Source organism: Lacerta agilis, chromosome 5, assembly GCF_009819535.1.
Source record: "Lacerta agilis isolate rLacAgi1 chromosome 5, rLacAgi1.pri, whole genome shotgun sequence".
NCBI lineage: Eukaryota > Metazoa > Chordata > Lepidosauria > Squamata > Lacertidae > Lacerta > Lacerta agilis.
The window spans coordinates 58,652,972-58,666,661 of NC_046316.1; the positions used below are offsets into that span (position 1 = coordinate 58,652,972).

The following is a 13,690-nucleotide window of genomic DNA, read 5'->3' on the forward strand; positions in this document are numbered from 1 at the left end:
TTAATTTTGTCTTCATTTTGGCACAGTTAATTATTTTTTTCTAGAAAGCAGCCTGCAGTACCAACAGGAAAAAAAGTCTGACCATTCTTCCTACATCAGTGCTGCTTTAGATTCTCATTGTGCGAAAGAATCAAGAGGCAGAAGAAAGTTTCATTCATTAAAACTCTGCTTGTCCATTCACAGAAATGTTTGCAAATAGCTAATTCCTTGCTCATTCATTTCAGTTGGAATGTGAGAGAAGGATCTTCTGGTAGTGTTCAGAACTCAACATTCTATGCTCACTCTAGATTTCTGCCAAAATTCTACATCAAGTAATTCACTTGAAGAATAGCTTTGAATTGGCACTGAAATTATTGCCATACTTAGTACTCAAGAGCACACTTTAAGTTTTTATATGTTGTTCTCTTTGAGGGAGGAAAAGTGGAGAGTATAAATTATCTATTTTTTCAACTGTATGTGCATCGCAATAGGACTCTTTGTATCATTTTAACTGTTGGAAGTCATTTCATGGACTGAACAACATCAGCAGAAAGATAAGCAGGGTTTTAAAGCTCAAAGCATGAATAAGTCCTTGCTCTCCCCTATCCCTTCCTTAATGTATTCTCATTCAGTAATTTACAACATCAGTGATCTTGTGGCACTGGTTTCATTCACAAAGTGCCTGGTGGCAGCAGATCTCATTCATAAGATTGCAAACTGCTGGGAACTTCAAAAGTTCCATAACTGAAAGCATCTTTTAACATTTGTCTTAAACTGCAAGTACCATTCACAATTTCCACCAATTAAAGGTGAAGATAAAGGCTTTCCATTTCACCTACTAAAGCAGTGATGGGGACCCTGTGACCCTCTAATGCTGCTTAACTAACACTGCCATTATCCCTGACTATTGGCCATGCTGGCTGCGGCTGATGGGAGCTGGAATAAAGCAAGCTTGACCTGTGTGTCTGGATCAGTCGTAGGCAATGGAGGAATAACTAGGGTAGGGAACTACTAGGTGGAGCACAGCTCTCTTGCAGATTGAAGCACAGTACTGAATCAGGAAGACTGCTCCAAGGAAATGTCAAGAAGCCATTGTCCGTCAAGTAGGAAGCAGCAAAGAGACTACTACATAGCTCATCCTCTTCAGATTAGCACAGGGTTTCCCAAACTTGGGTACCCAGCTGTTTCTGGACTACATCTCCCATCATCCCTAGCTAGCAGCACTAGTGGTCAGGGTTGATGGGAACTGAAGTCAAAATTGACAACTGGCGATCCAAGTTTAGGAAATGCTGGAATACAGCAACTGCTTTCTTCCATCACTTTTGTCAACCATCTCCACCCTAAACTACCGAAGGGGTGCCACCTGTCCCCATCCAGCTGTTCCCCTCACATTTGGTATCAAAGAGGGGGAGACAGATGAGTTTTCTCAAAGAGCGGGGAAAAGTATGATAGAGTCACCATCATTTGGAGTGGGATGCTCATTTTTCTCTGTCCCGCTACCCTCTCTTGTTCAAAGATCTTGCAGCTTGTCTTCAAGCAGCCTGCAAAACTAGTTCGACCAGATACAACAGCGGAACAAAAGGAAAGAGGAAAGCACATACCATCCATGCATGGTTCTGTCAGGCCCCCTCAATCAATTCTCTTAAAACTCTCTTTCTCTCCAGGCACAAAGAGGGGTTCACAAATAGTGAGCTCTTTCGCTACTCCCAATGGCCTTTCTGAGCTGTGTCTCAGCTCATGTGATCCTACACAAACGTGTCCTATACCGACGCAGCTCATTGCTCCGTCATTGTCAGCAGCTCACAAGGTCTCAGGGAGAGGTCTCTGCCAGCTTTGCAACAGGAACTCAGCAGAGCATCATGGGGGAAATAGCATTCCTTTCTTCATGTGCACTGCTGCCTGCTATAGCTGGCTTTCATGCTTTCCTCCCTCCTCAAATACAGTGGCCATATCTCCCAGCAGGGCCCTTGATATATATATGGGAAAGGATGTTGTGAGTAAGGCTGGTTGTTGGTAGATCCTTTTGGAATGAAGAACGGTAAAAAAAAATTAACTAAAGAAAACTAGAGGTGCATTGAATGTTCACCCATTTCAAGTTTTAGGTCAAAAGTGGAGCTTTCGGTAAACATAAAAAAACCCAAAGCTGAATTGTGAGAAAATTGCCCATTTTCCCAACTCTGTTTGCTGCCACTGCTCACCTATCTGCTTCTCCAGTGCCGTTTTATCCATTCTCATTACCAAGTTGTCTCTCTTGATTAGTCACATGGGCAATCTGGTCAATAGGGAACCACTTAGTGAAAATAATTATATTATGCAGCCCAGAGGTTTTCAACCTTTCTGGGTCCATGGCTCCCTTGACCAACTACGTTCTTTCTGTGGCACCCCTGTGGGGCTCAGGAGCCCAGTAATGACACCCCTTGCTTGCAGAGCTGGCAGCCTTTCACTCTTTTTCGAAAACCCTCCCCTGTGGAGGGGTCCCTCAGCCTCCTCTTTCGTCCTGTCTCTTTGGGAGTCCTCTGGACAGCCGCAGCTGCTGCCCTTGATCTCTGGAGCTGCCCCACCCTGCCCCAAAGACAAGTGCCTCCTCACACTGCCCCACAGAGGCCTGGGAACCACCCCCTGGTCAACCCCAGAGGCACCATCCACCTGGGTAGCTTGTAGCCAGAGCTGATGCAACAAACAGCTGTTCCAGCCTTTGGGAGGGCATCAGAGGAGGGAGGAAAGGAAAAAGGGACAGAGGCCAGTGTTGTCCACAGCACCCCTGACCATCATTCAGGTACCCCAGGGTGCCATGGCACACTGGCTGAAAGCCACTGATGTAGCCCATTATATTCAATTATGCTGTATCACTAAGGGCAAATAAAGCCTATTGAAGCGGGGGGATGTTTCTTGCAGCCAATGAGGAATTCTATAGTGAGTGGGATGACATCACAACAGTATGTAGGCAAACAGAGGCAATTCAGGAACCATAGCTCTCACTCTGAGCAGGCAAACTTTATCACCCCATTTTGATGCAATCACAATGGAACAGCCAAAGGGGGGGGGCTATTTTCAATTTGATTGGGGGGGGTGTCTCCCTTTCAGATCCATCCTGGGTTAAGACTAGTTGCTGGCCAGAGCTGTATGGGAAACTGAGGGTGCTTTGGAAAACTCCCTACGACAATCACCATAGCTGAATGAATGATCCACACTTGAATCTGAAATGAACCAAGTATGGTGAAACCAGATATAGCATTAGCACCATCAGCCGAATTTCTGGAGGCAAATAATTGTATGAACTTCAGTTTGCAATTGGTGGGAAAACAACCCTCTGTGGCTAGTTTCTTTCAAAGGAAAGGTTAGCACCGTGACTCCCCCACCCCCCCGCCAATACTTGTGAACAATTAGTACCCCAAACAGATTACAGTAAAATAGCATGAGTCAACCAGTCTTATGATTCTGGACAGGGCTGAATCATGCCATTCAAGCACCCATGGTTGGCAATGCAGCAGCTGAGGCTGCGAATGAAAAAGATACGATGTCAGAGACACACACACACAGAGACAATACCTCAGATAAGAGCAGATTTGCCAACTTTCATGTGCTAGGGCTAAGGAGACTTACAGATTTTCTGAGCAGTGCTAGTTCAGCCTGAGTCACAGAGGCCATTGCAATATTTCTAATTACCCCCCCTTTTTTTTAACAATCAGAGGTTCAAACAGTAACACACACTGCTGCTCTCCCGTTCTCTCTCAGTCTCCTAGAAACAATTTGAAGTGCTCCTACTCAGAGGTAGCCAACACAGTGCACTTCAGATACTGGACTTTCAACTCTCATCAGCCTCGGGTCAGTAGTTAGGAATGATGGGATCTGTAGTCTGGCTGCTCTGGCAACATCTGATGGGCACCATACAGTACTGGTTGCTCCCAGTTCAATTTATGAAGACCTATATCTCATGCACAAAAGAAAGAGATTGCTGCCTCCCATATCCTATATTTGCAACTGGTCAAAAGGGTGGGTGGTGGGGTTGTTATCATTTTCTATTTATTTTCAAATACAGTAACAGATATAACTTCATCAGGAATCTCACACTAGAGATAGCTCATTGTGCTGAAATACGAAGAGCAGTTCACAATTACCTTTGTGCTTAGGCAAACCTCAAACCCTTTCCAGTTTTCGTTGCCCTTTCTTTTTCATCGTTTCATTTGCACATACTTTGTACAAAAATTAACAGAGGACAACTTCAAATAAGCAAAGGGGGAAGCGTGTCACCAAGTTGATGAAACAAAGGCACACAGAGAGGCATCTTTGGTGATGATTCTCCTATACTTCCCTTCACTTAAAGAGCTGTCAAAGTCCAAGCCTGGGCATCTTATGGAAGTTTTGCAAGACCTTACTATCTGGTCTGGTCTTTACAGACTGCAGTTAAGAAAATCTAATTGTTCTAATCTGCCAGTTACCATAATTTTTCAGGAGGTTTGAAATCTTAGCGTGGATAAACACTTTAGAAAACACCTAAAAATAGGAAGAATGAATTGTACAAAAGTATCTACAAGTCTTTATGATTTGGTCTGCACAGGGACTGTATACCTGCTTGTTCACTTAAGTCTACTGTGTGATCTTCTAGGCTTCAAAACACTAATGCTGCAAAATAGACTGGGACATCAAAGAAAAAACTCCAAAATCTGGACATCATTTTTTGCACTATATACAAATAGGGGCATGAGGCACTGCTGAAGGAGATAACTGGATTAAAGAAATCCAGATAAAAGAGATTTCCGAAACAGAAGCATCTTATTCATAACACCTCACAGAATGAATCCATCAATATGAACAGTTTTAGCATTCATTTAAAAAGTCTGTAACTATTAAGTACAGTCCAATCTCTCCTTTCCTAGCAGAAGGGTATTATAAAATCCAAGTTCAGTCTACATTTGGTTAGAAATGAACTGTGGTGTTGAAAAATGAATGGGGTTGATTATAAGGTAAGACTGGAAATATTCAGGGAACTGAAATAGTTTCTCATAGTTCTTCAGTTAATGCAGGAAAGAAATTTACATTACAGCTTCCCATTATACACACTATAATGTCAATTTCACATCATTTTTGTATACTGCATCATCATTATGCTATAATTTGCTACAGATTTTCAAAAGAAAGTATCTTACACAAGTACCCTAAACATCTTCTGCAACTGGTTGTACCTTTATGGCTGGTAAAGAAAACGCATTGTTGCCCCTTTCAACTGATGAATGAATGTTTAGATCAATGTGAATTAATAGGTAGGAAATTAGAAGATGTTAATTATCAAAAGCAGGAACATATCAACTTTAAAGCCATACTGAACAAAATTAGCCCAGAAGGAAAATGCTTGTTCATGGCATCAAGTTATATTACAATCTTGAAGGCACATAGATGCAACGTTAGAAACTGAGATGTGAAAGCTAGGAGCTAAAGGCACCTTAAACCTAGGTTATGGGTGCAACAAGAGAATGTCTAGGCACACTTTTTATAACAAGAATACAAAGCTGAAAATGAATGAACTGCAGCTAAAATATTGTGTTAATTTTTCACATGGTCTAGTCCTTTCCCTACCCACCCACCCTAATATTCTTAAGAGGGTCTCTTCTCCAGACTTCAGAGAGTAGCTGGAAGTGGGGAGGCAGAAAAAGGTCCTCCTTTCCTTCCACTCTGCAGTTTTAATTTGAAATCTTAGGTACACTACTGTGCCCAGAGCTCAGAAACTGCCCGTGCTAATGAAATTCCCTGTCACAAAATGTGCCTAGGACAATGGGAGTTTCGAACACTGCGTAGATTAGGGGTCAGCAAACTTTTTCAGCAGGGGGCCTGTCCGCTGTCCCTCAGACCTTGTGGGGGGCCGGACTATATTTTTTGGGGGGGAAATGAATGAATTCCTATGCCCCACAAATAACCCAGAGATGCATTTTAAATAAAAGGACACATTCTACTCATGTAAAAACACCAGGCAGGCCCCACAAATAACCCAGAGATGCATTTTAAATAAAGAAGGCAATTGGTCTGCATCTGGCCCCCGGACCTTAGTTTGGGGACCCCTGGCGCGGATGGTGTTAAATAAAACTTGTACCAGCAAATCCAGTGTGAGAGTTGACAATTGGTGTCACTCATAACTAACATAAAAATGATACATCCACATCAATATATTCAGCAATCCTAACCTAATCAACTATACTCCCTGCACCCCAGCACTCTCAGTGGCAAGACTTTATTCAGCACATTTTATCAGTTAAGTTTTTTAACATAGGATGACAAATGGTTGCACGCACACACTTTCCCAAAATTCCCACTGTAGAGAAGCTGGCTCTAAAAATAATGGGCTAGAACTTAGAAAAACAAACTTCAGGATAGGGATTTAACCATGTTGAGACCATTTGCTTATCTCCACTGCATCACTGATTTTCATTTGTGCCACTAATGAAATAACTAAATGGAGTGTCACTAGCCATAGGTCAGATTCTCTTGCAACTATCCTGGACCAAGGACAGGTATTTTGGTTTACAGCACCGGCACTATTTCAGCATAAGCAGATCCTTTGTATCACAAAATCACATTCAAGGGATAGAACATTTAAAAATATGGATTGTCTCTCTAGTAACCCTTAATATCCCTCCACTAGAATATTCACTGTTGACTTCTATTTGCAGAATTCTCAAATTCTCCACAACTCCCTCATCCCTCTAACTTTTGTGTTTCTTTACATCCAAGTTAACTACCACATAAATGAGTCACAGAAACAACATAATCCAAAACAGACACTCCAGTCACTCCTGGGGAACCAATTTTATAGTCTAAAAAATTGTTTTGTCGGATGGGAATGGTAGGTGATTCAACATGTTATAATTAAACAGAAGTCTCTCTCCTTTGTCTCTGTTTCGATAACACTCATTGAAGCCATAGATCTGGTTTGCTTTAGAAACAACTCAATTACACAGCTGTAATTAACAAATACTTACTAGCAATTTTCTATGTGATTTATTTGAAAACAAGAGTTTTCAAATAAATTGTAAAATAAATTTGTAAAAGAGCACCACAAGACACCATACATTAGCAAAATCAAGCTCAGTTTCTGATGCTTTAGGAAGATGAGAAAGCTAACTGTTTTTATTACACAATAGTTTTAAAACAGGATCACAGGAGCGCCTTGCCTTCAACCCGTGAGAAACTGTTACAAATACATGAGAGATTTTCAGGATTCATACACTCCAATAGAAATTACTTCCTTTAAGTACAAGAACATATAACTTTTGGATGAATCTTCAAAGAGTCCAATTTTTTTTTAACCAATTTTAAAATAATCACGTTACTAACTTCTTTTAATCTCTTAATGCAAATTAGCTGCAAACTAAAATTTATCAAGGCATTTTCAAATCTTCCATTCACTTACATTTTATGTCTTTTTATTTAGATACTTCAAATTCACTTTTTATGTTCTTAATATTAAATATTTTAGCCCACAAAATAACTTTTTTTCCAAACAGGAGAACAAGAACATTTTGCACTAGCTGCTACATTACTGCTATATTCCCCATGTATATGCTGTGAGTTTATACAAGTAAACTTTATCAGTTCAACTTTATCAGTTCTGTTCTACAGGAAGGCACAACATGATATTACTGCAAACTTTCCATTCAGGGTGTGCAACTAAACCAAAATCAGTGCTTAATGTAAAACACTTGTGTAAATTTTTCCATTCCAATAATAATTATATTTAGAAAGCTCCTAATTCATAAAAGTTCCTTAAACAAACTGGATTATTTTTTCACCAAATTAAATGTTCTGTAAAACATCTGGATTTAAAACGCATTTTGAGGAGATATATTTTATTTACCATTTCTGCACAAAACAATACAAGCAGAAAACAACAACATGAACGGGGCACTTTCCTAAAACATTTGCACCCCAAGAACTGAAAACTGGCAATATTTAATTCATGAAATCTATTAAGAGTCTTTTGTCAGCCTCTGGCTGAATTACCCTTCCCCACGCCCCCAGAATTGTCATGTGGCAGACACCATTTTCAAAGCTACCTCTGCCTGCTTCCTTCAGAGTCCTAGCTTGCTTGCTTGCTAAGAAATAAAGAGAGGAGGGGGAGGCACCACAACACAATGCAGATTAGCAAATCCAGATTGAATCCTCACATTCTTGCTACTTTCTGAAAACTTTGTACAGTATTCTACTGCAAGAGTGGAAAGAATGAGGCGCTACCTATACACCAAGGCAAAGCTATACAACCCACTTAATACACCATATCTGCAGCCTACTCTCTCTTGCAAATCCTAAGCATGTTTAACTGGAAATACATCTCACTGGCTTTAACCGTAGAGAGCTAATCTGCCACAATATACACACACATACCAAAATGTAGCACCTTACAAATGGACGTATTTATCGTGACGTAAGCTTTTGCGGGTCAGAGTACACTTTGGCTCTTGGATGTTATTTTTTACTGATCTGGATGGAACAGACATTTTTAAAAGTTTAAGATAGTAGGCTTAAATCCAATGGATTTGAGCAGCAATTAATTTAAGTTTAAAACATGGTACCTAGAGTAGCTTGAGGATTGTAGTGTCATACAAAGCAGGTTTCCTTAACAAGTTATATTTTGAGCGGACAGGTAAATACACACACTTGTGAATTTAAACATTCAATCCAAACCTGACCATGAATCCCACCAAACAATGGTGAAAAATGACTCTTTGTTACAAAATCTAACCATCTAGAAAGAAAGAAAGAAAGAAAATCCTCAAGCTGTGTTTAACTTACCACAGTGTGAAAGGCACATATTGTTTATTAATATAAACATTTTTGCATTCTAATTAAAGATGACAATATCTTGACATCTGATCTGGAAAGTTGTCCCAGAACCATCTCTATGTCTACACACAACCAACTTTCCCAACAAAGCCCATGAAAACATTCAAGTGGATCAAGTGTTCAAGTGGATTTGGAGCATTCAGAGAAGCTGTTTGATGCATACCTAGATCTGACTGAATTCAGAGATGGTGGTGCATTCAGCTTCTGAGATTTTAACCTTAAGGAGCATTGCAATAGTCCTATTGAAACATACAGATAGCTCCCATTCTCCAAATTGATTACAACTAATTATCGGGCACTCAACCTTCAAAATCCTTAGACATGACAGACAGGTGAAAGGGTATTAGAACATATTTTTTATTAATTTGTCTCCCTTGTTTCAACTCACCCCAATGCTGTTTTTTTTGTTTTGTTTTTTGCATAGTAACAAGTTAAAAGAAGTGATGTGTTAGAAAAAAACAGAACTAACTGGGTGAAAAGCTGCTAATCATATGACACTAAATATTTGCACCACTCTAACTACCTGAAATCATGTTCTGCAAATAGCAATCAGAATATCCAATCCTAAACTTGTTTACTTGCTGGTGTAGCAAATATTTGGAACTGACCACAGAGCGACAAGCTTCTGCCACTTATGCATTTAAAAAGTAAATAATCAAAATTTTCTGATGCATTCATAATCCAATGCCTACTTATTTGGGAGTAAGTTCCACTGAAGAGAGACAAGTCAAAAGTAAGAGTGAGCATGCACAGAATTGCTTGGCTTTTTTAATCTAGCCTGCAACACATTTAGGAGTGAGCAGTGCTTTTTTCCTTAAAAAACTTTAGGGTAACTAAATGAGAAGTATACTCTGTACACTTAGAACTGTTACCAATTTAACACCTACCAACAACACTGTGATCAAACAGAGTCTATTTCCATACAGCACATGACAAAATTAGGACTTTACAATTAGTTATGTGGAAAATAATAAAAACACTGAGGTACAAATGTCATTATGAAGTCTAGAATTTCTAAGCAGCTGTTGCAAATCGATGTTTTTGCTGCTACAGACTAACACCAAGGATGCAGCTTACATGTAATCTCACAATAGTATTCCATTTAACGCTATGGTATTTCTCATGTTCTCTCCACTTGATTATCACACGATCAAAATTCTATACAAATATTTCAAACATGACATTTCTCATACTTCTGCACTATTTATTTTAAACTTTGGAGTAGTTTTTTAACTATAGGCATGGGAATTTCATACAGTACTTCTTTTCAAACATCAGTTTGAACTTCATAGTTTTTTAATCCTAAAACTAAACTGCATTTTGAAAAATTAACATGCTGAAGCTATTTCTTAAACGGAACCTCAAAAATATGTCTGGAGCTTGCACACTACTCAGGAAGTCAATAAATGTCTCTACACTCTCAGGAACTGCATGTTTACTGCATCCCTCCCAAATGCAAAGCAAATTTTACTACTCTGATGCAAAGCAGGTATGATGTCAGAGCCTTCAACAATAATGGGTATTGGTATAACTAATTTTCCCGTGTACTACAATGGCTTGCTACATTGCTTTGATGAAGAATGACACTTACAGGAGAGAAAAGGAAAGGAAAAAAGAGAAAGGCCACAAGCACAAGCCCTTCACCCATTATATCAGAGATTTGGAAACAGTCTGCAGCAGAACTTATGTGCTGATGTGTTAGACAGCTGCAGTGGTAAAAGAACAGTTGCTTATGCAGCAATATTCATAAAGCAAATTGAAATTCTACAGATCAGGAACTCCATAAAGCTTCTCCATGGACATAAAAAAGGAGAAGCTTTGATCTGAAGAAGTATCTGAAGAAGTGTGCATGCACACGAAAGCTCATACCAGGAACAAACTCAGTTGGTCTCTAAGGTGCTACTAGAAAGAATTTTCGATTTTGTTTTGAGAAGAAAGTGAGAGTTTCCAAGGCATGCTCTGGTTCATGGGGTCATGGAGAGTCAAACACGACTAAGAGGACTAAACAACAGCAACATAAAATCACACTTCTGCCATGGATCCATAAAAAAGCCCAAACTACTCCAAAGGAGTACAGGTCATACAGGTTGTGTGGTAAGGTCCTTTGGCAACAAAGATCTCCGATTTCTGGAGTGTGAGGTAGGTGCAGCTTGAAAGTTAAGTAGTAGCTTTTAACACTTATTTAGCTCTGAATACAAACCAAAGGGTCACAGGGAATGCCATGGGCTTGCTCATTTTCTGTTAACTTTTGGCTGGTCAAAATAGGAACACTAAATGAATTGCTAAAAATGTTAGCCCGCATAATGGCTGCAGTCCTAGGCATGTTTACTTTAATGCAAACCTCCCTGCCCCCCCCCAAAAAACAATCAACTAGGGTTTTACTTCCAGGCAGTTGTGTGTAGGATCGTACTATAAATGGATTCTCAAGACGTCACAGGAAGCCTTTTGTTAAGGCATCATGACATTTCAAAGAAATTATCAAGTTGCTGCATTGAAAACAACGCTTCACAACCGAATCCATACAGGAGGAAAGACTTGATGGTTACAAGAATGAAAACGACTCAAAAGCACCAAAAAGAGAGAGAGGCAAACATGCAGCTAGCTACTAAACAACATACAGCACCACAGCCTAAACTTAAGTGACGCAACCTCGCTCTGCTTCTGGGTCATATGAGTAAGTCGACAGTAGTAAACAAAAGAACATTAAAGTAGTTACCTTAATTTTTTAGGGACAGAATAATCCACTTCCATGACTTTGCCATGCAACTCTGCTTTACCTTAAAAGTGAAAAAAGAAAAGAAATGTGGAAGCATTGGGTGCTCAGAAACGAAACTAGAGCTGAGGGAGGGTGGCACACTTCTTGATTTGCCACAGTCCACGACAGAGCGAGGACTGTGGGGAACGTAGCACCAGGCATCAGTTTTGGGGTGAGAACTCCTCGAAAGTAAGTTCCATCTCTGAAAGGATTTTAAGCACTTTGTGAGGGAAGTGTCTTTATTCGGGGGTGGGGGTGGGGGGCACAGACTCCTTTTGCCCAAAGGAATTACCCCTCCCCATGCCTGTGAAACCATCCTTTTGACCTATTCCTTGGCTGTCCTTTTGATCTGAAAGTTGGGAGCGTTCACATGAACACGCACTCCGAGACGGAAGAATTCTGCGCGTCCGGTTCCAGTACCGCCCCCTCAGCTCGAAACCTTCTACCCCACACTGTTCGTATGAATGCCCCGCGAACTACCGAGGAGCCGGGCAGCTCATCTCCAAGCCGAAGGGCTCTTGCGTGGGTGAGCTCGCCCTGCCTGATCTTCCTGCCCTCCGATTCCACCCAAGAAACGGCCCGACTGCGCGCATCAGCGAAGGGCCATCCGGACTGCGCGCTGCTCTCCGGCTGGCCTTTCCCGGCGTCTTCCAGCCCGGCCCACTGAATCCCGGTGGCCGGGCTCCCTCCCGGGGCTGGGCCAATCCCCCCCTCCGGCTGCTCCGGCCTTGGCTCGGCTCACTCGCGGCGCAGCTGCCGGCCCCAGGGCTGCGCGTCGCTCGGGCCCCCAGGCACGTCTCGAGCTCTTTGCTCCGGGTCCCCGTCGAGTTGGGACAGGGCACCTCGTAGAAAGGTGCCCGAGATCTAGTGGGTGCCACGAGAACTGGAGGGAGCCGTCCCCAGCGCCCGGGAGCCGCTCAATAAAATCGGAGAAAAAAATAAGCGAAAAATCCCTCCCTCGCCCGCCGGGCCGCTCGCCGGAGCGCAGCGCGCGCGCGGGGCGAACGGGAAGGGGCGCACGGGGCGCGGGGACCGGTTCGCAGGCTCCGGAGGAAGCATCGCCCTCGAATGGGAAGAGAGAACCCCGTCGGTCGGCAGGGACCCCCGATCGCCGGAGGTGGTCTGGGTCAAGCGGGGAGCCCCTTCGTCGCCACCGACTCCCGCCCGAGCGGGGATTCCCCTGGCCGCGCAAGCTGCCTCGCGGGCTCCAAGGGGCCTCGACCAACCCGGGGGAAGGAAGGGACGGTAGCCGAGGATGGTGGGGGGAGCAAAGTAAGCGGTCTCCGCGCACGCCCCCCTGACCAACGCGGAGCGCCGCGCCTCCAGGCTTACCGGAGAGGGTCTCGATGGCGCGGATGGCCCAGTTCTGGTCCGGGTAGTCCACGAAGGCGTAGCCGGACTTGAGCAGGACCTGCCCGGTAAGGGGCAGCTTCCTGTCGCCGAAGAGCTGCCGGAGCTCCTCGGCAGTCACGGCCGGGCTCAGGTTGCCGATGTAGAGCTTGTTCATCGTCCGCCTCTTCGGGACGGGGGGAGGGACCGAGCGAAGCCGAGGCCGCCGCGGCCTCCCCCTCCTGCTCGCCGGCCGCCCACCTACCTAGCGGAGCCACCCAAGCTACTACCTCCCCGCCAGCCGGCCCGGCCCAGCGCGCTCCACCAGCCGCTCTCAACAGCGCCCCGCAGCCGGGCGGGCAGCAAGCGAGCGACAGAACGCGCGGGCGGGCAGGCGGGCGGAGCCCAGCCCAGCCCAGCCCCACGCGGACCCCTCCTCCGAGCTCCGAGTAGCTGGGGTCCGCGTCTTCCACTCCCGGGACCGGCAGGAGGCGGCGGCGGCAGGCAGGCAGGCAGGCAGCGCGTCTGGTGCAGACCTGGCCGGGGCGCCCGCCGAGAGATGGATGGAGCGGCGCGATGGGCGAGCCGAGCCGAGTGCCAAGCAAGCGCCGCCCCCTCGCTCCTCTCCTCTCCTCTCCTCTTCGCCCGGAGCACGTGGCCACGTGCCGCGCGGGGATGCAGCCCCGGAGCCCAGCTGGCGAAGCCTTCGCTCCCGCCTGGAGACTCGGCGCGCCTCTCGGCGGACGGAGGCGACAGGAAGAAGTTCCTGGCCCACGCCGAGGCCGGCAGTCCCGA

General features: G+C 44.0%; 1 protein-coding gene across 3 annotated transcripts in view; it reads right to left on the minus strand.

The window, feature by feature from the left end:
• Nucleotides 1-13,289, minus strand: part of IGF2BP2 (insulin like growth factor 2 mRNA binding protein 2) — a 57,528-nt gene extending 44,239 nt beyond the window's left edge. For 2 of the 3 annotated variants that reach the window (XM_033150084.1, XM_033150082.1), the window contains exons 1-2: nt 12,899-13,289; nt 11,528-11,588 (exon numbers count right to left, since the gene is read on the minus strand). In XM_033150084.1, the coding sequence (XP_033005975.1) occupies nt 11,528-11,588; nt 12,899-13,073 (236 nt within the window). In that variant the 5' untranslated portion in view covers nt 13,074-13,289. The remainder of the gene's footprint in view (nt 1-11,527; nt 11,589-12,898) is intronic. The other variant, XM_033150083.1, reaches the window with a different exon arrangement.
• Nucleotides 13,290-13,690: the final 401 nt, after the last annotated feature.